This window comes from Hippocampus guttulatus, chromosome 22, assembly GCF_054856545.1.
Source record: "Hippocampus guttulatus isolate MCC_2025c chromosome 22, RoL_Hgut_1.0, whole genome shotgun sequence".
NCBI classification, from domain to species: Eukaryota; Metazoa; Chordata; class Actinopteri; order Syngnathiformes; family Syngnathidae; genus Hippocampus; species Hippocampus guttulatus.
The window spans coordinates 3,372,446-3,397,625 of record NC_141282.1 but is presented as its reverse complement, the minus strand read 5'-3'; the positions used below and the strand labels follow the sequence as shown (position 1 = coordinate 3,397,625).

The 25,180-nt window shown below is 44.2% G+C and overlaps 1 protein-coding gene across 2 annotated transcripts; it reads right to left on the bottom strand.

The window, feature by feature from the left end:
- Window positions 1–149: 149 nt before the first annotated feature.
- Window positions 150–25,180, bottom strand: arhgef39 (Rho guanine nucleotide exchange factor (GEF) 39). 2 transcript variants are annotated; one of them, XM_086103399.1, is made up of 12 exons: window positions 25,132–25,180; window positions 24,377–24,550; window positions 22,937–23,031; window positions 19,372–19,492; window positions 19,083–19,201; window positions 13,618–13,688; window positions 10,612–10,740; window positions 5,349–5,578; window positions 2,216–2,304; window positions 1,025–1,175; window positions 814–908; window positions 150–665 (listed from the first exon to the last, which is right to left on the bottom strand). In XM_086103399.1, exons 2-12 carry the CDS (start codon window positions 24,524–24,526, stop codon window positions 629–631), a joined length of 1,287 nt encoding a protein of 428 aa, XP_085959525.1. In that variant the 5' UTR covers window positions 24,527–24,550; window positions 25,132–25,180; the 3' UTR covers window positions 150–628. The 2 variants fall into 2 exon arrangements, with proteins under 2 accessions (XP_085959525.1, XP_085959526.1); XM_086103400.1 differs by having other exon boundaries at window positions 1,046–1,175.

Genomic DNA, 25,180 nt, shown 5'->3' with positions numbered 1-25,180 from the left:
TTAGATTGTTTTTTTTTTGTGGAGAAATTAATTTGTGAGCTCCTTATTTGATTCCCGCAGAGAGCTTCTCTTTTCGATCTATGTTCGTGCGTTTGTCTCCCTCTTGTGGACTGATTGCTGAAGGCTGGGGAAAAAAAGGTACAAAAAGGTCCTGTTTTTGAGTTTTATTGAGAAATGGTCTCTCGATGTGATTAGTAATTGGTTTTAACATCATAATAGTATTAGAATCGCGAGGATATGAATCAATTCATCTTAGAAACTCCCAAAATGATCGTCAATATGTCATTTGCTTACATAAGGATAAAAGAGAAGGCACTTGTGTATATAAAAAAAAAAGCATAATATTTGAATGTAACTGGCTTTGGGCATAAATACGTCATAATGGAGTGCAACTGACGTATTGCTCCCTTTTGAAATCAATTTCACATATTTGGTCTACAAACTAGTGATATTTGTATTGCACACGAAACGGTGAAAGCTTAACTTGTTCACAAAGAGGAAAATAAAGAAAACAACAGAGGCCCCGGCGTGAGCTTAAAAGTCTGAAGTGAAACTCTCAGACCATCACCGGAGGAGCCCATGTGCGTCACACGTGTGGAATTCCCTCCGCATTTGGGAAGGCAACCTCTCAGAGGATAACGCAGCTCGACGTGGACACCTCTGAACTGTTGGATGCAAACAAAATAACAAAATGCTTATAATATTGTCTATGGAGCATAATGCTAAGAAAAAAAAGAAAAAGAATGAATTGAATTGCACCATGCCGATGGCTGGCTAGCTTGGTTGAATTTCTTTTTAAAAACTCAAAAGGACCTGTGCTCTGTAGTGGAGTCTTTTATCCTTTTGGGGGCGCTGCTCTCCCACTCAACGGCCGCTCTGTGAGCAAGCTCACCCGGCTCATTGTTCACCTGCAGAGACGGGTAGGAAAAATTTGCTCTGGGCCAATTTCTGTAGCAATTCGCGCCATATAAATTGAATTGCTGTTTGAAAATGGAAAAAAAAAAAATCAGAGTTGTTTCTTTACTTTCTGACTGTGTGTCTTTACCATGTTCCTCTTCCTATTGGCATGGCTGCTGCTGCTGCTTGGTAAATTGTTGCCGTCAGAAGCCGAGCTGAGGGGTTGCTGGTTCAAATCCGCTCGCTGGAGGACAACCGTCGACCTGGGCTGCAGCTTCCTACAAACACGGTAGTAGAACCTTAGTATGAACCTTAGTATGATGAGTTGGCTCTGCATGTTTTTTAATGGTAAAAAATATATAAAGTATATAATAATAATTTTTAAAAATGCAACATGCACAGCGAGGCGACCCAGCGAGGCGGAAAGGCTTAAAGTTGCAACTGAAAAGGTAAGTAAGGGTTCAATGGTGTTTAGCATCTACCATATCCCTGGTGGTCGGGCCTGAGCAGAGCTCATCCTTCATTTAGTGCCACCGAGCATCGATCTAGTCACTAATTAAGTCCCCTGTCTGCTAGCTGCGGTGTAAAGAGGGCGAACCTATTAAAAAAACAAGAAAAAAAACAACAAAACAATGCAATGGGGGAAAAAAAAGCAGTCATATGATAAAGACGACGACACAATGGACGGCTAATTTTGTCATGCGGGGACAGCGGTTACTAAAGTGGACAGGTTACAGGTTATCATTATTTGTGCATGAAAGGGTTGCTGTGTGAAGTCTTCTGGAAATCAATAATTTAGCCGTGTGTCGACACACACCCGACGGACCTTCCCCAGTGGCGTGAGCGCTGCTGACCTCTGGTCCTACTTGGCCTGTCCTCTACTTGGCCCCGCGCTACAGCTAATTACGCTTCCCCCGGAGTTTAGAATCTGTAGATTGGCTCGTCTGCCGGGTGGTCCGAGCGTTTTGACAGCCTCCCCGACAAACGGAATCAACTAATTAGCGCCGGGGGCCTGGCACGGCGGGGGTCGGGATGGGGCACTTCCTCCGGAGATGTGGGGATAAGGGGGCGGGGGGGGCATGCTAGTCTGAGAATCAGACAAGTTGAGAGTCACGGTCGCAGCTTGGACCAGGAACGTTCCGGGCATACATCGCACCATTTCAGCGTTACATTTTTATACTCGCGATCCCGCGCTTCACCGAACGCGACCCCGCTGGGTGATGTCACAAAAGCAAAAGTGTTGGGTCACAACCGAGGCAAAATCTCAATACTCAGGTGCTCAGGCACCTTTTTGAACAGAAGCCATAGACATACATACCTAACTACTGACATCAGGCTTTGGTACCAGTCGTTAAAATCCTCCTGGTTGCTTGACATGAGCAGGAGTTTGGCTTCGGGGAAAGTCAGCTGGAAAGAGAAAATGGAACATGTAGGTAGAATTCGATCAAACAAATCGCAATAACAATAACTGGGAGATTGGACATATATATTAAAATGTGTCCGTTTTTTCATGGCATCAACTTCACTGAAACCCCCGTAGAACTGTAGTAACGGTATATAACCACAAGGGGGCAGGCCAAACCAGGAAATATCACGACCCATTACCTGCTGACCAAAACAATAAAATTCACTTCTCCGTATTAGTTGATCAATTTATTGCATGAGAGCGAACTGTCCGACGGATCTTAACGAGTTTAAGAAAGACCCTTTTTTCCCCCCCCGAATGGTTCAAAATCAGGCCTTCGCGATATTAAATGACCTTTGATGTTTACCTGAAGCGGCGGACTTGTTTCCGCCATTGGAAAAACTTTTATTTGGTGGTGCGATATTGATCTTTTTATTTGGAAGGAGAAGCTTATATGACTCTTTTTTTTTTTAAACGCAGATCAATGCAATCTTATACATGAAATAAATTTCAAAAGGTTCCTTCATCAAACGAATTATCTAATTAAAAGGGGGCTGAATTGAGGGGTGCGCGAGATGCGGCGCGCGTAAGCATAAGTAGCTTGCTCTTTTTATTTTATTTATTTTTTTGCACGGTGCAGTAATTAGGGATTTGTCAGGAAATCTGACCCTCTTAGGTAGAAATTACTTTGGATAATAAGGACGACAGAGCGCGCCGCACATAATTTTGCTTGATTATTTATACATCAAAGAGAATCTGTCGGCGATGTGGGAAAATATTCCAGCAGTGAGGGGAGAAAAAGGAAGTTGAAAGGGGGGGGGGGACTCAGAGTGAGCTGCAAAACAAACAACCCTTGGAGGGGGGCGCGGTGAAAAAAAATACAATACGTTTTAATAAAAGTGATTTTTTTTTAAGGGGGGGGGGTGGGACTCACACATTTTGCATATAGATTGCCATGGCATTTGCAGCTGTCAAATTTAATTTAGCTTTAATTCTTCATGGCAACCGGATGAGGAGGGCCCTGGAGTGCTGACAGACCTTTTTTTTTTTCCCTCCCCCCCCCCCCCCCCCTCCCCTGAGCTCAGGTAGTGGACCGGGATCAATAATGTGTCCTTATGAGAAATTACGGGTAATGCTATTGAGTATGCATTCGGGCCTCTGTGGGGATAAGAGGCTAATGAAATGCCATTTCTGCCATTAGATAACGCGGCGGGGCCGGCTGGCGGAAAGCGGCGACAAGGCTTGAGGAAGATGTATTTACTCGGCGGGCCGGAAGAGATGGATCTGGCTCCTAATCTGATCCAACAACTGAGAGATGATCTCGCAAGACGACTGCCGTCAGTGTGTCGCTCGGCTGTTTGCGCGCCCCAAAATAACGCAAGCACTAATTTCAACTGCCTTTTGTTTTTGGACAATATCTTAGATTTGGAAGGCAGAATGACTTCAGGCAAATCATTGTGATTTTGTCCACCCATGCTCAATGGTAGGATTGTGATTTAGTAGAAAAGGTTCTTTTCCACAGGCTGAGCCCATGAATGAACTCTTTGATGCACAAATAATGACAACCTGTAACCCGATAAACTGTCCACTGGGGTGACCGCTGTCCCTGAAAGGGTTAAAAGTTGCTTGGCAAAGTTTAGAAAAAAAAAAAGAGGGTTACCTTTGGAGCCGTCACATTTGACGCATGCAGTATTTTGGTGACATTAAAATCAAAATTCAATTTCAGGAGGAAAAAGGAAACTGAAAAGTCATAAATCATGATGATTTCCAAAACCGGACAACTTTAACTTTTTCTTGAAAGACCCCACATGATTTTCTTGAAAATGAACAATTTGAACTGAAAAACTTGAGTATGCATTTTGTTTGTCCTGCAAAATAAACAAATTAAATCCTGAGAATGAACAAATTTTCTTCCTAAAAAACAAATCAATACTTTAATCTACAAAGTATGGAAATATAACAAGTACAAACCATTTTTTTGGTTATTTTTCTTGAAATCAAATTTCACTTAATTGCCCCCCCCCCCTAAAAAAACAACAACAAAAAAAAAAAACAGAAAAAAATTGAAGAGGACAACGACAGTTATGCAATAAGTTTGTATGACTATGAAACTGTCACGCCTTGAAAATTGTATTTATTTTTAATGAAGTTCCACGGGCCTGGTGACTGGCAAAAATGACTGCAGCCTCGCCAAAATAAATAAATAAATAAATAAAAAATCTTTCTAGCGTCACCAGTGATTTTTGACCTACTGCATGCTCAAGTCCAGCGCCAATCCACATGAAAAGGAATCGAATTCTCCAAGTCGCGCAATCAAAGCCCCTGCCGTCGCCGCTGGTGTATCAGAGCGGCGCACATTAGCCGCACGACATAAAGCGCTCGCTGAGACTGCCTATCAGCCGAAATGAATATTGATACCGCGACGGCATTGGCAGTAAACACTCGCCGGCATAAACGCTTTTGGTTGCTCGCTCAATGACGCGCGACAACGTTCCGCTGAATGTTTCATGACAGCGACTACATCATTCAGACGTAATTTGTCAGCCGGCAGCTGCGCGGAGACCTGCGAGACGTATCAGACCAAAAGGGAGAGGAACAGTTCAAGTTGAACTTTTTGGGCGTTTGAAGGGGGACGAAAGGAGGAGGAAGTGACTGACACTCAAAACGCCATCAAACTGTCAAAGACTGTGAGCGAAAAAAATAAATCAAACATACGTCAAAAGTGGATTGACACCCGTGCTTAGGGCTCAACTCATGTGTCACTCGAGTCAATAAACAGATGTCTCGACACCTGCCGCAACAGGTTTACTTTTTGCGCTCATTAGAGGTTCAACTTTGCTCACTATTGTTTGACAATATTACTTAACTGTGCTTAGAATTCCCAATCTCCCGGTTGGTAAAAAGTCAAGCGTGGAGAGTCTCTGTCGTAGAGTTCAGTCAACGACTGGGCTGATCAGCATACAAATATACAACGCTAGCTTCATTAAAGTCTGGTTGGGCTCCATCTTATGCGCGGCAGAAAACGGAAAATGAGACCGAAACTCACACTGAGCAGGCCTCCTTTGCCCTTGGTGTGGCCGAACACCTTTTCCACGGCACACTCTCGCAGCGGATAGGCGTGCTGGCCAGCAAACTTGTCACCGTCGGTGGGATGCAGGGCACTGCATGGCTTGGCCTGCAGAAGCATGTCGGAAAACAGGAAAAACATTTTGGGTTTGGCGTCCGCTCCCTTGGTAGGGACCACCTTCAGCCAGCCTTCCCGGATGTACCACCTCCCTGTCGAAAAAGAGAGAGCAGATGCAAATTCTCTTCTTCAAGTAGATGTCTATAAAAGGCGTTCCCATGCAGCGGAGGAGCAGGAAATGTTGCAAGGGAGATGAGCTCGGACAGTGGATGTTTGTGCCCTAAGGCGGCGTGGGCCGCAATGTGAGCTTCTGTCCCGCTGCGCCAAATACAACCTTCAGACCACCTGTTGACCCGAGTCCGGTTTAAGCGCTCGTGACATTGTGTTGAGTGCCCTGTGTTAAAGCCATGCTTTTCTAAAATGTTACTTTATGCATGATATATACATATGCCGTATTTTCTGCACGAAAAGGCAAAGCATTCCGTTAAGTGCGCCTTATCATCCGATGCGCCTTCTATATGGATCAATCTTCTTATCTTTTGGACGTAGTATTTTAAATGTTCTGTGAAAACACGATATAAATAAAGCTGTATTGTATTGTATTTCCTTTAGCGTAGCTCCATCTAGTGGATGCATAACGCAACTGCAGCCAGTATTGTAGCTTCTATTCTATGCATATATGAAAACCGTTTTAAAATAGGGCATTCATTGACGCCTTGAACTCCGAAGCGCCCTATAGTGCGGAAAATACGGTAAGTTACAAGAAGAAGGGTTTGTCACTCCAGTGTCGCAAACAGTTAGCTTGAGCTCCTCAACTCACGTCACCATAGCTTTGCATTAGCCTGAGCCGAAAACCAGTAAATAGGGGAGTTTTTTTTTTAAGTGAATAACAGCGAATAGTTGCCTGTCAGGAGAATTTCAATAAAAGTGGGAACCCCCCACCATTTCTTTTTCTCTCCAGCGACTCTAATTTTTCAGTCGATCGCGGAATGGTGGAATACACAGATTGATGGAGAAAAGCGCTAATTGGTGCCATCTCCTTTGCATTAAACGACAGCGGCGGGACAACAAAATTAATTAGACTCCCGTAGGTCAAGCTGACATAATTATTTATTTATTTTTTTAAACGAGAAGATGACATGGAATCTAAAGACAGCCACAGTGGGAGGTACGGGCTGAAAGACGTGTAGCTCATGCACATCTCGTTGATTGGCAGTGCCATGACCGGCGCTAATAAGCAGCAGGCTGACATTTGGATAGATAAAGATGAACATTCAAACATGGGTGCGGGGTATTTTTTTTTGTAATTACCCCAGTTAGCCACCTGTGATTGCAACTAGCCTAGGTGGCCCGAGCTGTGCCTTTCGGGCTCACCGCGGACATTTCCCGCGACAGCGTAGCCGGTTGAGATGAAGTGCAAGGGGTCAAATTGCTTTTAAAATGCCATGGGTGTCACATGGAAAAACAGTCTGGAGATAGGAGATTTGCCGTTGCTGAAGCACCGGCTGACAACTGTTCAATTAAATGTTACAAATGAGTTAAAAAGGAAAAAAAAAAGTTACGACCAACTCTGTGCTTGGTGGTTGCGCCTTCTCGGCAGCATGGGTATACCAGCACTGTTTTTGACTGGGAGGAATGTCGGCGCCATTCGACTGTCGTTGCTGGACAGTCCCGGGGCGCTTGTGTCTTGCACCTGTAATGGGCAGCATTTTTCACAGCCCCGCTTTGTTCAGCGGAGAGATCGGTGCTGTTGAACGGTCTGCGGCTGGATGGATGTAAGTCTTGAGGAGCCGACGATGAGAAGAAAGGAGCGTTAGCGCGGAGCGCCGATGCGGATGTGGAACTGGGAGTCGCGGCTTGGAGTTTGAAGCGGATTACGTGGGACAGGAGAAGTGAACTCATCTATTTTCGTCAATGGACGCTACAGCTTCGTGTTTGCTTTCAAAACTTAGCTGGTAGCAGACGTGTGCACATTTTCAGCATGGCGTCTCTGATCCACTGGTGAAAGGAGACTTTGATCCTCTCCTCTTTCATCTATAACTGCTTCAGACAACAAAGTGTATGCAGAAAAGTGGTGAAGATTGCACGACTGTCTGTGTCCTATGTGTTTTGTTGTGTTATTTTTGTTATTTTGACTTCAAAATGGCGCCGCGAGAGTGGCTGCCTTTCCAGCAGCTCCTATATTTTGTTGTTCTACTTCTTCCTTTCATAACTTTGCTGCTGTGAATTGGGAATTTCTCCATTGCGAGACTAATATAGGTTTTTCTTATCTTATCTTATCTTAGCAAAAAGGGAGCAAACAAAGAGATGAAAGAGCAGCGCGGTGAATTGAAATGAAGCATTAAATCGGGATGCAAAAATTGGTTACTGGTAATGTTTATAATCTATTTAATTATGTCATGACATTGTTTCTGTATAGTATTATTTTCCTCATTAAAAAAATACATTTTGGGCCCGGCAAATCCATTCAAAAGTACTTGCAAATATGTTCAAAGGTACCTGTAAATACGATTAAAAACACTAAATGCCCCCCCCCCCCCCCCCCAGAGCTCTGTATTCATCTTTATGTCCTAATTTGTGAAATTAATACACAAAAAAGTCCGGATGCAATTAAAGATGACTAACCATCCTAAAGTTTCTACCTGTCAAGTTACACATCATCGACTTTAAAATGACTGCAACTGTCGGCAGGTGCCGTTTCCTCCCAAAAGCCCCGGGCAGCTTTGCGAAGACCGGGTTTTTCGTAATAAATCAAGCGGAGGCGTCGTAACGGAACGGCGGAACATGCCATCGCTTCGGATTCATGCTTGAGCGGTAATGTGTTGCATGTTTGCTCAAGCGGCGGAAAGCTGCTGGTGTCCAGCGTACTGAAACGGATGCACTTGAAAGACGTCAAGTTATATTCCGTGTATTCAAACCAATTTATTTTTTATTTTTTTAATCAACTGTAGCTTAACAAAAAAAAAAAAAAAAAAAAAAAAAATGTTGACAAGGTTCTGGGAAGTTGGCAACGCTGCAAGAAGAGGAGTCTCTTTGTAGGCCAGGTACTTCTCAGACTCCCTGCCGGGATCTGACCGTCCGCGGGGTTTTGAGCCAGCAGAGGGTTCAAAGAGCAGGAGATGCCGGGCACTCCTTTCCGTGTTAAGGCTTTTTTCGGTGTTCCTTGTCAAAGAGCACCTCCTCTCCACTACAAAGTCTTTCGGGCAAGGCCATGCTGGGGGGGGGGGGGGGGGGGGGGGGGCAGGAAATAAAAGGTTCATCTACAAAGGGGTCCTGATCCTCTGTACTGTAGAGATGTGACAGTTCCCTACTGGTTTTCCCCATCGCAATGACGTCTATAATTCACGCATCAGGATCCAAGGGGGAGGCGAGGGGGGAGGGGGGGGGTATTAAAATAAAATAAAAAAGACACCAAGAAAAGTAGAGCGAGGACATGCACCCGAAATCCCCATTCCCTAATCGTGGGTGCGTCGGGAAATAACGCTCGGAGCACACACTTTGACCATTTGGAAAATGTGGAGGGTTGTTCAAATGCGCCGTTTTGGTATTCAGAGTGCTCCAAAAACGGAGTTCCAGAGCCTAATACGTACAGATGGGTGCTCTGCCTCTCTGAAGACGCACATCACCAGTTAATTTCGACATGACCGCCGTCGAGAAAAAGTTTGACGTTTTAGTTGAAAACGGCTTACCCCACGTTGCATTGTGGCCTAAGTTGGAATTTTGGTCGGTCTGTAAATCCTTGTTGCGGCATAAGGAAGCTGCATGCTAAACTACTAATATATATATATATATATATATATATATATATATATATTTTTTTTTTTTGGTGGTTGGCAAATAATTTTGGCACACTACCACAAGCTTGCAGTAATTCACCCAAAAATATTTGCCAACTGTCAAAGAAAGTCAAAACCATTAGGGAACGGAATTTTGGGGTGCCAGTCCAAGCCCTAATTTTAATATACACAAGGATACTTGAAGTCGCAGGACCAGACAAAAAAAAAAAAAAAAAAACGATGCGGGTTGTAGCCAGAAAATTATGGTCGTCATTCTGATGTTTCTCAACGCCGCTTCAAACGACGCCTTTATAGAAACGGCCCGTGATGTTGCTATGCCACGCAAATAACGTTCCCAAGAGACACCCGAGATAAAATGACAAAACGTGAAACCGCCTTTGTTTTAAATTGAAGGGACCAGGAGGCAGACATAAATCGGTCGTCTCCGAGGGAAACCGGCCGTCTGTCTGCTGTATCGATGTCCCATTGATTCAGGCTTTGTGTCTCGCAGTGAATCCCCCCCACACTCACACACACACCATAGCTCCTACTTTATATGTTTGAGGGGCCTGATGTGTCTCATCTGTAAAAGGTAGAGGTTTGCCCCCCCCCCATCCCCCCGCTACATGAGATGGCAATGCTAGTGCGGCGGGAAGCAAAATGAGTCGGTGTGAGGCCGCGGCCGCTCTGAAGCCGGCCTGTTGGGACCGCGGGTTTATTGGCTGGAAAGGCGGCGGGAGTTGCGAGGGGGCCTGAGAACTTGAATGAAAGCCGCTTTTGAAACTTCCCGCATTGGCATTAGAGAAACGCCCTCTTCTCTTGCACGCTTGCACCAGCACAAATGAAAGAAAAAATAAAAATCCAAGAAAACAAACTCACCCCCCCCCCCCCCACACACACACACCCACACCCACACATGGCTTGCCACATACATGCATTACCCATATCGAGAAAACACACACACACTTTGGCTGCCTTTTTATCAGCGAGTCCGCAAGATGAGACCGGGCTCTAATTGGTCCCGGGGGAGATTGGCAGGGCGAGTGGAGCAACAAGGAGGCCGGAGCCCCCCCCCCCGGGGACCAACAACAGGAGGCGGGAAAAGAAAAGGGCCACAGCTCCACAAGTAGAGAGGGAACGGCAACGGAAAGAGGGGAAATAATTAAGCAAGAGGCAAAGTGAAGCGAAAAGAAAAAAAAAACATTCAAACCACCTTGGAGAAAGTTGCCCCGATTAGTGGCTATAAAAAGACTTACCGACTGTATGCAATTCATCGAATTTCCCTTTGCTATATCTACACTCGCGCCCCTCTTAAGTCCCGCAGGACACGGCAAGAAGATGCGGAGAGGGTTGGTTTGAGGTGCCGCTCGAACCAGATGAAAAGAATACGTGATCAGAGGCTCCCTAACCTGCAGCCAACACCTTCGTCTTTCGCCCCTTCAGCAGTTTCTGCACCCGGCACAGCTGCAGGTGGTTCTCGTGGCGCCGGGTATTGTTCTGGATACGCTGGTGCAGTTCTTCCACCGCAGCCACCGCCCCTGCGGCAAAAAAACACGCATAGTGCTTGAATCATACCCGTGTGGATGACTTTACTTACTTGAATGACAAAGTCCACACAGGATGGGAGCGAAGAAGTGGCAGAAACATCCAATTGTATCATCAGCAGAAAAGGCTAAACTGCACGGTACCACTTCAACCAAAATTTAGGACCTCCCATTCACGACATGTGACGGTGGGGTGTGGGTGAAAAAAAATGCTCAATCGATAATATTTGCAGAAACCTTGTGAGGCAGATTGTCATTGTTCCGATTGAACAGAGAGAATAATTGTAATTAGCGTAACTTATGCTAATTTCCATTAGCCCGTCGAGGGCACTTCACAGTATATGTTAGCATTGAGCTAGCAGGCGTTACATTTTATATAAAATTATCTCCCCGGTTTTGTGTCATACCTTGAGTAAACTTTAACCGGCGGCAAATAAACAGCTTGAAGCAAGCACGCCGGGGCTCTTATTTGGAGTACTGAAACCGAGGAGTTAAGACCTTGTTTTCATAATTTCAAGTGCATATGCTCTCAAAAATTGCAAACAATCGTTTTTACAACAAAGCGACAAACCTTTGCATCCGAACAACACACCAAAAAAGGAAGGGAAGCCGCGAACTTACTGCAACGCAGCCCCGAGAAGAGCTGTAAACATTTTTCGAGCAACATCATTAACACATCCGATGGAAACGACGCGCGGCTGAATCCTAATTTCAAACGCAACATTTCAACTTTTGGTTCGGAGGAATGAAAGTCTGGATGAACAACGAGCCTCTCGGCGACGTGCCTCTCCGAAAATAATCACCGCCTAATTGGCTTGCTTAACTTCACAACAATTACAATGTAAACCAAACAAGGCATCCGTGTAGACTTTTCCCCTTTGTTATGCCTGCTTGGAATATTTCTATTTTTTTTCGTCGGCTGCTTCGGAAAAACAACAACTTCTAATTACAGCGTTCTTGACATGAGATCTGGCCGAGGCATTAATAATACATCGAGCCCATTAGACACGCTGAAGAAATCTTGCGATTCTTGGAGCGCTTTATTCCACTTATTTACCATTTAGACAGCGTTTTGATGGTGGAACGAGCGCCGGGGAAGAACTTTTACGACAAAGTCTCAGCATCATTTTCTCGAGGTCGTACCTTGTTACCGCGCTTGAGTTGTTCTTCGCTGTGTCATCTTTCAAGCCGGCAAATAAAAACTCCCAAAGTGCCGCAATTATAACAATTAAAATCGAGCCCGGGATGCAAAGCAACACGGGAAACGAGAAGCTCGAGGGGGAGAACGACGCGGAGCGACACAAGAGAAAAACAACAACAACAACAAAGTTATTCGACTGTACGGCACTGAGCTCGTTGCCTTAATCAGATACAATGTGATTTGTCAGAAATATCTTTTTTTTTCCATAATTCCCTTCGCAATACAATTGGCCTGATGATGGAAAGTTCACACAAATACACCCAACCCCCACTCCAAAAAAATAAATAAATAAAAAAAAAGCAGCAGAGTTTAAAAACAGATCGCTAATGAGAAGAGGAAAAAGGCGATGGTGGAGCACTTTCAGATATGTACCTTCATCTTAGAGTCACGGGCTGTTTTAATTTGTAAGCAAAGGCAGCACATCAGCAATGAGATTTTAATTGATACACATAAATAATTCCTTGTGTATATTCGCACTGCAGTCGACTTCGCTGTTTATTTGACGGCCGAAATGAGTCATTATCGGGATTTGTGTTGATGTTGGAGGGCGTTATTTATTAATATCGCGCCGGCTTAATAGCCTCTGATCCGCTCCCAATTAATTATGTCAAAATCCACATCAAAACCCCAACTTGCACTCGTGAGTGAGGCTTTTGCCTCGCTTTCATTTCTCCACTGGCCAAAAGCGCTGCTGCGACAATAAGGGCAAATGGGGAATGAAAGGGAATGCTAACGCGGTCTTTGTTCGCCAAATGAAGATAATGAGGGCTTTCTTTTAGAATGACCGTCTGCTGACTGCTACACGAAAAGTTCGCGGGGGAGTTTTCTTTTGGTTGATTGGGGAGCCAATGTGCAACGCCGAGCTTTTAGTCGCAAGTAAAATGATGGCGGCGGAGAATCATAAATAAAAATAAATACCTGCTGTGCGGGCGTTGGCCACTTAGGGGCGGTATAGTGCACCGAGGTACACATTCACATCAATTAAAGAGTAGAAGAAAGTTGTCATTTAACTTTATTAATATAATTTGTATTTCACAGATTAGGGCGATTATATGATGAAAATACTTGTCTGTGTGTCTTACTACAGCAATTGTTTGTAAATATTCTGGGGGGGGGTTTTTTTTTTTTTTTTTTGGAATGAACATCAATCCCGGAATTCAATGCTAATTTTGGATTAGCCCGTCAATGGGATTTCCCATTCACAGCGAGCGTTAGCGCGAGCGAGGTTTTGAAAATGAAATGGGGGGATGTGTTGTGTTTCAATATTGAATGTGTTGTCATTGCCGTTATTGTGTGTTGAGTCAACAAGGTCAGGGCAGAGAAAGAAAAAAAAAATCGCTTGACACGCTTGCTGCAAGCAACACGGTGCATTCAGGGGGCGTTCACAATGGGGGAATTTGCACATTCTATCCATCCCTATTAGTGACCTGGAGTTGAAAGCGCACCATCCAACACAGCAGCAAAACACGCGGCCGCTGAATTCTGAAATTACATGGAAACGTGTCGGTGCAAACCGTGGCATCATCCACTTGAGGGCGAGATGGAGAGTGCGGTATTCATCACTTCACAATAAAAAAATAAATACATAAATATTGACCTTGACATACAGCGGATTGTGGCGGGGAAAAAAAGATTCCTGAGACAGTAGCACAATCGTGAAAGGCACTTACGGGAAAGCTGTTGGAACTCTGGGTTATCAGGAGTCGTATTGGCACTCATCTCTTGCAGAAAACCTTTATACCTAAGAAAGCAGAAATTCATTCAATTCCGAAATCAGGCTAGTGGATGTCCACCGCGTGGCGACGGCTATATTGATGAAAATGTCCTCGCACCAAAAAGACATTTAAAAAGTCTTAAAAGTCTTATAAGGTTCACCAATTATAGCATTTGTCCGCGGTGTCCCCAGCTGTCGATATAAAAAGCTTGTTTTTTTTCCCCTTCTTCTTAACCTCGACCTCCTTCTGTGTTACAAAATGGGAGGAAAACAACCACAATTTGGCACCAAAAAAAGCCAATAAGAAGATGGGAATGATGTTTTTTTTGTTTTCCCTGTGCTGAATTCAGTTATGTGCTTAATACAAACCAAACTGGCCTTGTGGAAGAGTGGCAATACTAAAGGTAAATGCAGTTGCCAAGTGGCACCATTTGTTCTTTTTTTTTCCCCCATTGGGAACACTCCGCATTCTATTCTAAATGGAAAACTTGACGGAAAAATACATTTTTAAATTTTTTTTTCCACGAATAATTTTAAACCGCTTCACATCTGCGCTGCCTTTGTCACTTCCTGTGAAGGAATAACAAATCGTCGTCACTCGGCCCACCAAACAAACATCGAAGGGTTTCCCAACTATGGGACTCAGTCAGCCGCAGCAACGCTGGTCCATTTTGCCCCGGTAATAAGAGGCGCCATCCCGTGAACGGCGAGCGAGAAGTGGTTGTCAAAGTGCCTTTCAACACGAGCGCGTAAACACGAATTCATTCTGGTGCGTCTTGGAGGGGTGGGGGGCGGGGGGTATCGCGCTGGTAAGTCTGTGGGTGGAGGGGGCGGGAGGCTTTGCTTAAGAAGAGAAAAGGAGTGCATTGCTGTGTGCACTCGGTTACTGATTAGAAATGAAATAAATGCCGAACAAGCTCTAATTAAGCCGACATCAATTAAGGGACACTTAAAAAGAAGAAATAATTCCAGTTCCTTTTCTCCTTGTACCATCTTGTAGTAACAAATGCATTACAGACATTATTAGCAATGGCTGCCCTTGTTTCTTTTACTTCTTTTTTTTTTTTCTTCCCAAGGAGTTGAGATGAAATTCTAATTACGGCACCCATGTAACAAAGGCGCCACTCTAATGAGCATTACTACAGCCGATTTCAAATAATGTAAATGACACTCACTCGTTAAGCCGCCCTGTCCCACTCATTAGTACCACAGCAAAGAAAGATAATGAGACAATCGCATATTCCCAACAGCTCGGATATTTTCCGATAGAACGCACGAACCGGCGGTTTGATGCACCTTCCGCCACGACAACATGAGCCGCTGACCGCGTGGGAATGTGGATTTATGTCGGCGCACGTCAATTTACAACAAGGCGAGCTTTTTGACAGCTGCCTGTCCTGGGCCTAAGTCACACGGCAAGTGCAAAGGGGCCGCAACCCGATTATGAAATCCGACTCGCTCGTGACGCTTTACGTTGAAAGCGAGCGTCCATCTAATTATCTGTCTCAATGGGTGGAGACTCAATAATATTGAACTGTTCATGGCAAATATGATGTCGGTTGGAAATGGAATTACCTCAATGCTGACGATGAAAAACAGGGTCAGGCAGACTATAAAACAAATTACCAGGGGGGACGATGAGGGGAGAGATATAAAAAAATTTTTATTATTATTATTCGACAGAATAGCGTTTATTCTGTCGACCGCTACATCCCGGGCACAGTAAGGCTCCTCCAGACAAGGACAAACTTCTGATTAATTCCTTTTCAAGCGTTTTCTGAAAGACGTTATATATATATATATAATGTACATACATACATATATATATATACAACAGCAATGTACCTGTCGCCCACGTCTTTCAGAAAACGATTGAAAAGGAATTAATCAGAAGTTTGTCCTTGTCTGGAGGAGCCTTACTGTGCCCGGGATGTAGCGGTCGACAGAATAAAGGCCGCCGCGCACAAAGGCGGCTAATTTGAAAAGCCCACCTTGTCAAATGAGAGACGAATTCAAGTACGGCAGCCCAAGTACAACACCCGACGAGACGCTTCACAATGCCGAGCAAGAATGACAATGACCCAAAGACCTCCGGATGATTATTATTATATTTTTGGTACGCCTTTTCCATCGAACATCCTCCTCCTTCTGAAGCCAGCCTGGCGCTGGGTCAATGCCTCGTTACGCTAAAATTGTGCTGGGTTTCCAGCGCACGGATCCCAAGGCCTGCTGCCATTTCCGTGAGAACTTAAAAACGCCATTATTGACACAAATGCGGCCAGAGAGGGGTTGTTATTTCAGCGACACAATCAACTCGAGACCCCCGTCACAACGGTGAACTCAGCGGAGAGGAGACAGATGACTACTCCAGTTCGGCGTCGGTGAACACCACTTAATAACGGCAATTATTTTCGTCGTCCCAGAGCAGCAACATAAGTATCCGCACCCGGGGGGGGGGGGGGGGGGGGGGGGGGGGAGGTGCTTCGCTCGCCATCCATCATCCCTTAAACGGCGATAGGGGACAACAATTTTCTTGCCGGAGCGAGGGACGGTAAGGTGCCAGCCAGGGATGATTATCTCCATGCCACTTAAAAATCATCACAGAATTCGATGCGTCCCTCGAGGTCGCCCGAGTTTGGGCAGACGGATCAATGACGACAACGACGGCGGGAAGTGGGCAAGGAAACGGAGCGACGCAAGGTTGCACTGGAGGCTGATTATATGTCAGAGTCGCAGATAATTGGATATCATAGGGACGATGACATCCACCACCCCCCCTGTCCCCCACATGCAATAAATGTTTTACAATACACCCAAACTGGAATGGAAATTTACCAAAGACGTAGCAGACGTGTCCAAATGAGGACATTACGATGTGTGCGCAACGGCTCCCTCCTGTGAGCACGTTTTGCGCCTCTCAGTTTGGTGGGTTCAAATGACACGCTTCCACGGCGGCATCAAAAGCAACGCGCTGACACAAGCGTTTCCGGTATTAAGAGCCCCGTAAAAATGGCATTCATTTATCAATTTCTGTGTGGATCTAAAAAGTCCAAACACCACTGTTTTTTTTAAATTTTTGCAAGAAATCCTTTCAAAACATTATTTACTTATTTCACAACCTGCGACATCACCTTTACAACCCAAAACTTTTTTCGGAAGGGGAGGTAAAACTAAAGAATGGCGAAAATGTGGTTGCAAAAGTGTGCACACCCTCTGTGAGCAGCTGCATTGAATCCATAATGGTGCCTTCGCGTTATTTCAGTTGTTTACTTTGAGATGATCGTATTTTACGCACGATAAGGCGCTTCGGAGTATAAGGTGCACCTTCGATGAATGGCCTATTTTAAAACTGTATTTATATCTAGGGCGCACCGCATGTTAAGGTGCATAGAAGAGAAGCTACAATAATGGCTGCAGTTGCGCTCTGCATCCACTAGATGGAGATATGCTAAAGGGGATACAACACAATACAGCTTTATTTGTACAGACAACCGCTGTAGTTGAAACAAAGCACTCTAGAGAACATTTAATTAAAATACCACGTCCAAGAAATCAGAATATTGATCCATATAGAGGGCGGGTCGGATTAGAAATCACTTTTGTCAGGTTTTGAGAAAATGAAATGCTTAAGGTGGGCCTTATAGGGCGGAAAATAAGGTAAAATCAACTTATTGGCATAGGTTGAACAATTTGGAATCATTTTTTTTTTCTTGGTGCAAAATCATAGCATTTTAGCAGGGGTGTGTAGACTTTTTTTGTTGTTTTAAATGTCCGCTGTGGCCACATAAATTCGTCCACTGCTGCTACAGAGGATACAAATAATTATATCAACCATAAAAGAAACTCTCAGATGTTAGCTCATCTCACAGCACCTCGCAAGTTGGATGGACGGAACATGGCATGATGATGAGCGTGGAAGCTACCTAATTAAGATGCAAACAAGCGGCTTGATAAACCAGTGTCACCAAATGCGCCGCATTGGAAAGCGCGTTTGCGCTGATTTCTTTTCTTGTTCCGCTAATTAACAAGCGAGATCAGGACCGCGTGAAATTACAGCTAACACAAAGCGGTACTTAACAAACCAGATTTTGACGGCTCCCGGACGAACGGCGTGCGCGCGTGGGCCGCCGTATCAAATAATAATAATTATATCTGTCACCCAAATGAGAGATTGTGCAACGAAGGCGGCAAAAGACCGGTGAAAGGAAAACAATCAAACAGCAAAAAAAAAAAAAAATAAAAAAAAAAACAACTCGGGCGGGAAATTCAGTGACACGTTAAGGAAGTGGTGGAGTGTGATCAGAACACATTTCAAGATTGTTGGTAAGAAGTCGGCGTAAAAATAAATAAATAAATAATAACAAAGACTGTGATTTTGTGGAAACATGATGTGATGGGAGACTAACACCATTGTTTGCTGTAAAAATAATATGTTCGGCGTGTACTATTTATTCACAGCGTATTGGGAGAAGAATACCTTTGAGGAAGCATTGATGTAATTTAAATACTGTAAAAACAATGTTGTTTTTGCGAGTGTAAGCATGTGCAAGTGGAGGGGGAATAAAGGAGGGGGTGGGAGGGGGAGGGCTGTTGTACGGATTTATAACAATAGTTACAGTTAATGCTGATTATGCAAGCATTTCAATTCGTGTCGGTGTATTATTATTTTTTTGGACACATCTGCTTTTTATTTTGTTGATCTTGCCGATTGTTGAAAGCCTTCTTTCTCAGGATCAGGATTTTTTTGGGTCTTCTTTTAAAATAAACTCGACATCACGGTTGTATACTGGTACTACAACGGTACCTTGCTGTCAAAATTGAATTAAAAAAACATTTTTTAGGGATGGTCGATGTATCGATACCAGTGATCGGTATCGGGATGATACCCGGGTTTATTTCGAGATATCGTTCCTCGCGGCCCTTCTGGCCGCTTGTTTTACGATCGTGATCAAAAAGCATGCGAGTCGGACAGATGGCCACTAAGACGCAATTTCTGTGCTAATTTTTGTGCTCATTCAGATCGAAACAAAGACATGAAAAGAATAAATGGTGTCAAAAAAGCACAATAATTTCATTTTCTATTTTCCACTTCCTAATATTAATTACAACGACCAAAAGAGTCAAAAAAGTTCCATCTATGATTCCACGACTTTTACTGATGTTTTAGGCTTTGCTCTGGTATCGTTTTGGTATCGCTAGCAAGCTACTGGAAGCAAGAATCGAATCCAATTCACAATTTTGCTATTGTGACAAGACTAATTTAACATGAGGTTAACGTTGTTCTGGAATTCTGGGATGAATTTGTCAATAAAAGCCAAAATCTGAAGTTAGAACAAAAATTAAAAGGCTAAAAATTGGGTGCAAATATGGTTTTAGCTTCCTTGACAGATTCATGAATCAATCCGTCGATGGAAAGCTTACTGATCAATCCGCTTGATAGGAAGTTGAAGCAAGTCCTCCAGCGTGTGGTTGTTGAACTCGGGTCGGCCTTCCTGGAGCTTCTTAAACCGTCTGAAGGCCTTGTTTTTCTTCAGCTGGATCTGGATCATCAAAGGAACACAATTTATCAAAGTCGCATCTGCATTCAGCTTGACCGCGAGCTCTCAGGCTAGTCGGAAAGGGAACAAAAACTAATTTTTAGATTCGCCTTTTAAAAAAACGGGCAGATCAACATTTCACGATGATCCCGTTGCAAAGGCTGCAGACTCACCCGGAGCGCTTTTTGGGCATCGTAAATGTTGTCCACAAAGACGTTGTAGTGGTGCAGTTGAGCGCTAAACTGGTCGAAGCCTTTCCCGAAGTAACCGTTCTCCAGGTGAACCAGCAAAGATCTGCAAAACACAAATATCCAAGAGTGATCCTCTACATTTGCCAGTGCTAATGCTAATCTCAATGTAAAATCCCATGGAAATGCTAATTGGAAATTAGCATCGACTTCCGTAAATAACGAATATTTCCACACAATCACTGTCGGAATGCATAAAGTCTGGAAGTATAACAATGCTCGGTACCTCCCAAGACTTGTGAAAATAAAACCACAACAATAAAATCAGGTCAAATAAAAACGATAAAGAGATAAGGGAGCTAAGGGTTGAACGTGAACGAAAAAAAAAATGCAATGCTGTAAAGGTGCGGCAGCAGCAGAATAAAAGTTGCAAGAGGAATTTTAGTTCGGTCGCGTTCGGAGGGTCACGGGTGAGCTGGAGCCTCACCCAGCTATGGCCTATGCATTAACTCCACAGCTTGCAGCCCTACCAATCATCTATATTTAGGCGACTCCGACAAGATAAGACATCACAACGCCCTCGCAAGATACGCCGCATAGATTTTGCGCATCAAAGAACCTCCGACATATTAATTTCCGAGCGCTTCCTCCTAGCGCGCATTTTCGCCCGCAGTCACGAGCGCCGTCGGACTTTTGAGTTAGCGCCTGAGAAAACACTGCTGTTCGGCATCGGTGTGATCTCAAATGAGGCGCCATCGCATCTGAAGTATCATTTCGCGGCAAAAGACAAAAGCGCAGAGGTTGAGCAAAGTTTAGAGGGACGCACTCACACACCGTTAATGGGGAGGGTTTAGCAGACGAGGCTCTGTGGTGCCTGGTTTGTAGGCCTGGGTGTATTTACCGGGACCCAGACGGTGGGTCTACCTTCAGGGCAACCGGGGCCACTTTGTAGTGAGAACATGCCTGCTGAACTCCGGAGCCAAACAAGTGAATCAAGGCAAAGGCAAAACAGTCGTCAGCCTGTCAGGCACATTATAGCAACACGGACGCAATTGGTTGGGGGTGTTGACACTGGTGAAGGAGCTTGTTATCCAAACTTAGAGGAAATACCACACACACATACGTACGTACGCGCGGGCACACACACACACACATTCCCACTCTCTAATGATGTTCCCAGAGACTTCTGTTCGCACACGCTGGAAGGAGCACATTTCAGTTGAAGTTGATTTAAATAGATTTTAATGAAGTTGCACGCCAAGGTAGCCTCTGTTCGTAATCAGGAGATGCAGGAGCAGCCGAGAGACTTCTAACGAGGGCAAAGGGCGGGAAATATAGTGTTTCCATGTATTTCTTTCCTCGCTCCCTTCCCCCCTCACTCCTTCTGCCACAGGCTATTATGATAAATATGAAATTAAAGATTACCCATTTTTTTTTTTTTTTTTTTTAACGGCAATTTAATTGTCTGGCCATCAGCGGCGGGGCGCGATTAGTATTCGGCGTGCGTCGTGTTAATCTGCGTGGATTCCAAGCAGTTGCGACATCTGGGCTGCATGTGACCTCAACCAGCAATTCCCACCAAGTCGCCTTTATCAGAGGGGAGAGCGGGGGCGCGCGAATATCAATTGGTACGCCGCCATTAGCACGGCTAATAAATAAACATCAAGTCAATTCGCTGTTAGCGTGGAATTTTGTTGATCACAGAACCGGGTCTTGTCTCGTCTACCTTTCATGCTCTACCCATTATTGTCATCATGACCCCTCCCCTCCATCCCAGTCTCCCATTTTCTTTTTTTTTAAATCCGCTGTGGCTATTCTTCATACCTGATCCGCTGACAGGCCTTTCAAGTCTTATTCCTGTTTTGGCGTGTTGGAAGCTAGGGATAATTGGATGGCTGCCTTTGCTGCCTCTTCTCAATAAACAGTCTGCGGCGGAATGAATGGCAGGGCATATCAATATATTCACACGTCTCCTTTTCTCATGTATCTTAAAAAAAAAAAAAAAAAAAAACGGTCGCATTTATTAACTCGACCCACTGCATTCTGCGGGCAAGTAAACAAACGTAGGGACATCAGATGAATATATATCCACTGTGCACTTGGGGGGGGGGAATTCAAATTTAACTGTGATTGAATGCGCAGGGGGAGCGCAGGGGGAATAAAATCATGTTTATCAACAAGCCTTAGGGTGTACTCACACCAGGACACTTGAACTGTGGCCCGAATTGGGTTGACTGTGGACTTTATTCAGGGTTTCTGCAGGTATCAGCAAATTTCATTTTCCATATTTTTTTTTAATGCCGTTTTTAATTCAACTTTAATGCCCACGTCCTTGTGGACAAATATGTTGACCGACTACAAATATGGTTGGAACTTTTACTTCACTGATGCTGAAATTTTACAAGACCGTCTTTTACGCACTATAAAGCGCACCATAAATAAAACTCTATTGTATTGTATTCCCTTTAGCGTAGCTCCATCTAGTGGATGCTTAACGCAAATGCAACCACGATCTATTCGATGCACCTTATTAAATGCGGTGCGCCCTATATATTTGGTTGACATATTTTCATTTTCCTCGACATTTATTGACAACTAAAAGTCGGAATGGGAGAAGAGAAGATGGGAAAATCGAATCGATCACTTAGCGGTGATAACGCCGTCTAACGCACTGTCTTTCAACGGAATGTTTTGAAACGGAGTACTTACTACTTGCCGTTGCTTTTAAACCACTAATTCAATAAGCCAGGCCCATAATGAAGATGTATGGGAAGAGCAGAACCATTTATCCAATACGTCACAATGTGTAATTCATACTTCAGTCTTCATTGTAGCACACGCTGCCCTACTTCTTCCACCCCCCCCACCACCCCAGACCAGGAGATGGCAGACAAATAGACGAGCGCTCGAATTAATTCAAAAATGCGGTCGATTGTGTGGCATTGATTGTTGATGAATTGCGCCTTGAAGGAATTGAGGCAAAGCGGCGTCGCTTGGCTGCAGACAGCAGAGGCACTGTTGATTCAGGCTCACCGAGTTGGCATTCCAAAGGACTATAAATAAACATTTACAAAACAAGAAAAAAAACCCCCACGCAATTTTGATTAATAAAATATAAATGAAATACTTTGACACACCTATCTAAAGACATGCACCAGGACGAACACTGCCTTTTTATGACGGCGCGAGACGCACGAAGACCTGTGTGCATCATTTATGAGAAGCCAGGTTGCATCTCAATTACCATTCATAGAAGTCTGCCATTATGAACGATCATTTCCATTTTTGCGCTTTATCTTCTCAAATTATAACACATACACTAATGTACCCAAGGGGCAGCGGGCGAAGAGAACATCTATACCCTGACAGAGTATCATTGACTCCCACTAATGGTGAAGATAAGGCCGATGCTTTAATAAACCTCCCGAGTTTATCAGGAGTGCATTCCCACACAGGGGACCGCCTGCGTTCGCCATCGCTTTTTACACGGTCGCTCCGCTGGCCTTAAAGCGGCGCGGATATTCGTAAATTATGCAAGGGGGATACTTACTGGTTTACTGAGTGAATGGCTTTAATTGAAGTGAAGATGCTTTCTCGAATGTCCTGCCTCAGGGTTCCTTTGGCCTTCAAAATCTCCACAAAGTACTGCAAAAGAAACAAAGAAGACGGCTCAGCGCCGACTGGGTAAACTTTTCATCGGTTGTGTCGTGCATGTTTGCATTAGTAAAAAAAAAAATAATAATAATTCACAATAAGAGTCTTTTATTAACCCTTTCATGCACCCTGTAAACCTGATAACACGATAAACCCGCCCACTGTCATAACCGCCGTCCCCGAAAGGGTGAACGAACCCCAATCTCATTTTCTCCAGCCGTGAACATCAGCACTTGTCGCGTCGCTGGCTGGCTTTTCCCCCTCAGACAACTCCCGGCTGTAGAAGGAGGTTGTTGCAAATGAAACAAGTCTCGAAAAATGTCGTCCCACTAAAGTGGCAGCTGTGTTGGTCTCAAGTCATTGGCGGTGGAAATGGGATTAGCAAATTGAACGAGCCACAAGGCTTAAAATGAGTCCTAATTGGAGTGTACGGGCGGAGTGAGAGTAATTGAGTAGAAATTCGGCAAAACACTGGTGGGTGGTAAAGTCTGTTGGCCCCCGCAGGAAGTAAAGGCCCGCTACTTTCGGCGTGTTGCTATTCAAAATGACTACAAAAGGTCTTACATTGTTCGTGACATACCGGAACCTTGAAAGTTCAATTCTGTCAGAGGGTTGGACAATGTGAGGAAATAAAGGAAGAAAAATATCTTCATTTTTTCGAAGGTGACGACACCACTTCAGAGATCTGCTGCATCGTGCACATCACGGGGCCAAACCAGAACGCGCTGCACTCCAAGAACATAAAAATAAAAAAAAGGGCTCAAATGTTCGACCAATTTAACAGGACTACCTTTAACTGTACGCACAAAATGCAGTCATACATAATACAAAAAGAAAAGTTTCACGACCCCGTGACTCATTGAGCTGCAGTCATACTCGTGGGTTTTCCACTGAGGATAAAGAATATATGCCTGTGAGTATTGTGTTTGTCCATCTTTCGTTTGCATTGTTTGCGTTCAAATTAGGGATGCCCCCCCAATCACATTTTTTATTTGTTTGGCACCCAAGTCTGAGTCATGTTTTCAAGTAACTGCCAACGCCGAGTCTTGATCCGATACATCGGCAAAAAAAATAAAAAATAAAAAAAATAAAAGCACATCTAAATGGTCTTATTTTATCAATCAGCTGAAAGTCACATGATAAGATCAGGAGAACACGAGTTCAAATCAAAGCAACAGTGATGCTAGTTTTGTTCGCCCGTCTATGGTGTTTTGCACTGTGTGTTAGCATTCATATAAAATGTCTATAAAAGCGGCAGAGCGACGGCACGTAAAGCTGAATCACTTCGAAATCAAGGTAGCGCTGCATCTGATTTTTTAAAACATTTTTAACCTACAGTGGTGACTAGCCCGAGCTGTTGGCAGTACCGCTGCTCCGACTGCACCAATTCTCTGGCTGCTCGGCTCCGTTTCCTCTCCCAGAGGTCCCTCTGCTGCTGGATGGTGTTGCCAGCGAGCGCATCAGGTGGACACGGAGAGAAACTCATGGTCGCGGCGTCGAAGAGTTTATCCTGGGCAGGCACAAGAGAAGCTTTATATACAGCAACATCAGGGGCCTTACACACATTTCTCAGCGGTGGATGTTTGAAGACTTTGATGAAAAACACATATCCTATTATGGCCGTGTAATAATGCGCTGATATGATGACGTGCTTATCTGCACAGAAAAACATGAATGTACAATCACAGCATTTCTTAAATCAGGGGGGAAAGAAAACAATCATCAAGAGTGCATTTTGACACGGTTTCTTCACTGCCCATTTTCCACACTATCAATACAACGCTCTCTGTTCACTACAGTTGACTGATAGTTGTTATTTCCAAACATGTAGACGAAGCTATTTTTACTGGACATACTTTATTAAACGACATGTATTCTTTGTAAAATGCGACGTTTGGCCTCTTTCCAATGTCACGTATTTTGCGTGCTCTTTTTTGAGAGAAGCTAAACATACAAAGCATGACAACGCAAAACAGAAAGTATTTTAGTTGACACGTGATATATTTTAGTATTAAGGGACTTTAGCGTTCTTCCCAAATATTAAAACGTTGAGATATAAACATTATGTATTAGTACAACCAGGAATTTTACCTTAATTCAACGTCTTCACTTTCAATCCAGGCGCCCTTTTCGGGTTGGG

What these genes read in the sequence shown, in the direction of transcription:
- arhgef39 (XM_086103399.1), bottom strand. Translation starts at nt 24,526, where the DNA reads ATGAGTTTCTCTCCGTGTCCACCTGATGCGCTCGCTGGCAACACCATC. An exon ending in GCAAAGGAGGCCTGCTCAGT is followed by an intron (nt 2,305 to 5,348) that starts GTGAGTTTCGGT and finishes TTCTCTTTCCAG; the next exon opens with CTGACTTTCCCCGAAGCCAA. An exon ending in TAAAGACACACAGTCAGAAA is followed by an intron (nt 909 to 1,024) that starts GTAAAGAAACAA and finishes CCGTCTCTGCAG; the next exon opens with GTGAACAATGAGCCGGGTGA.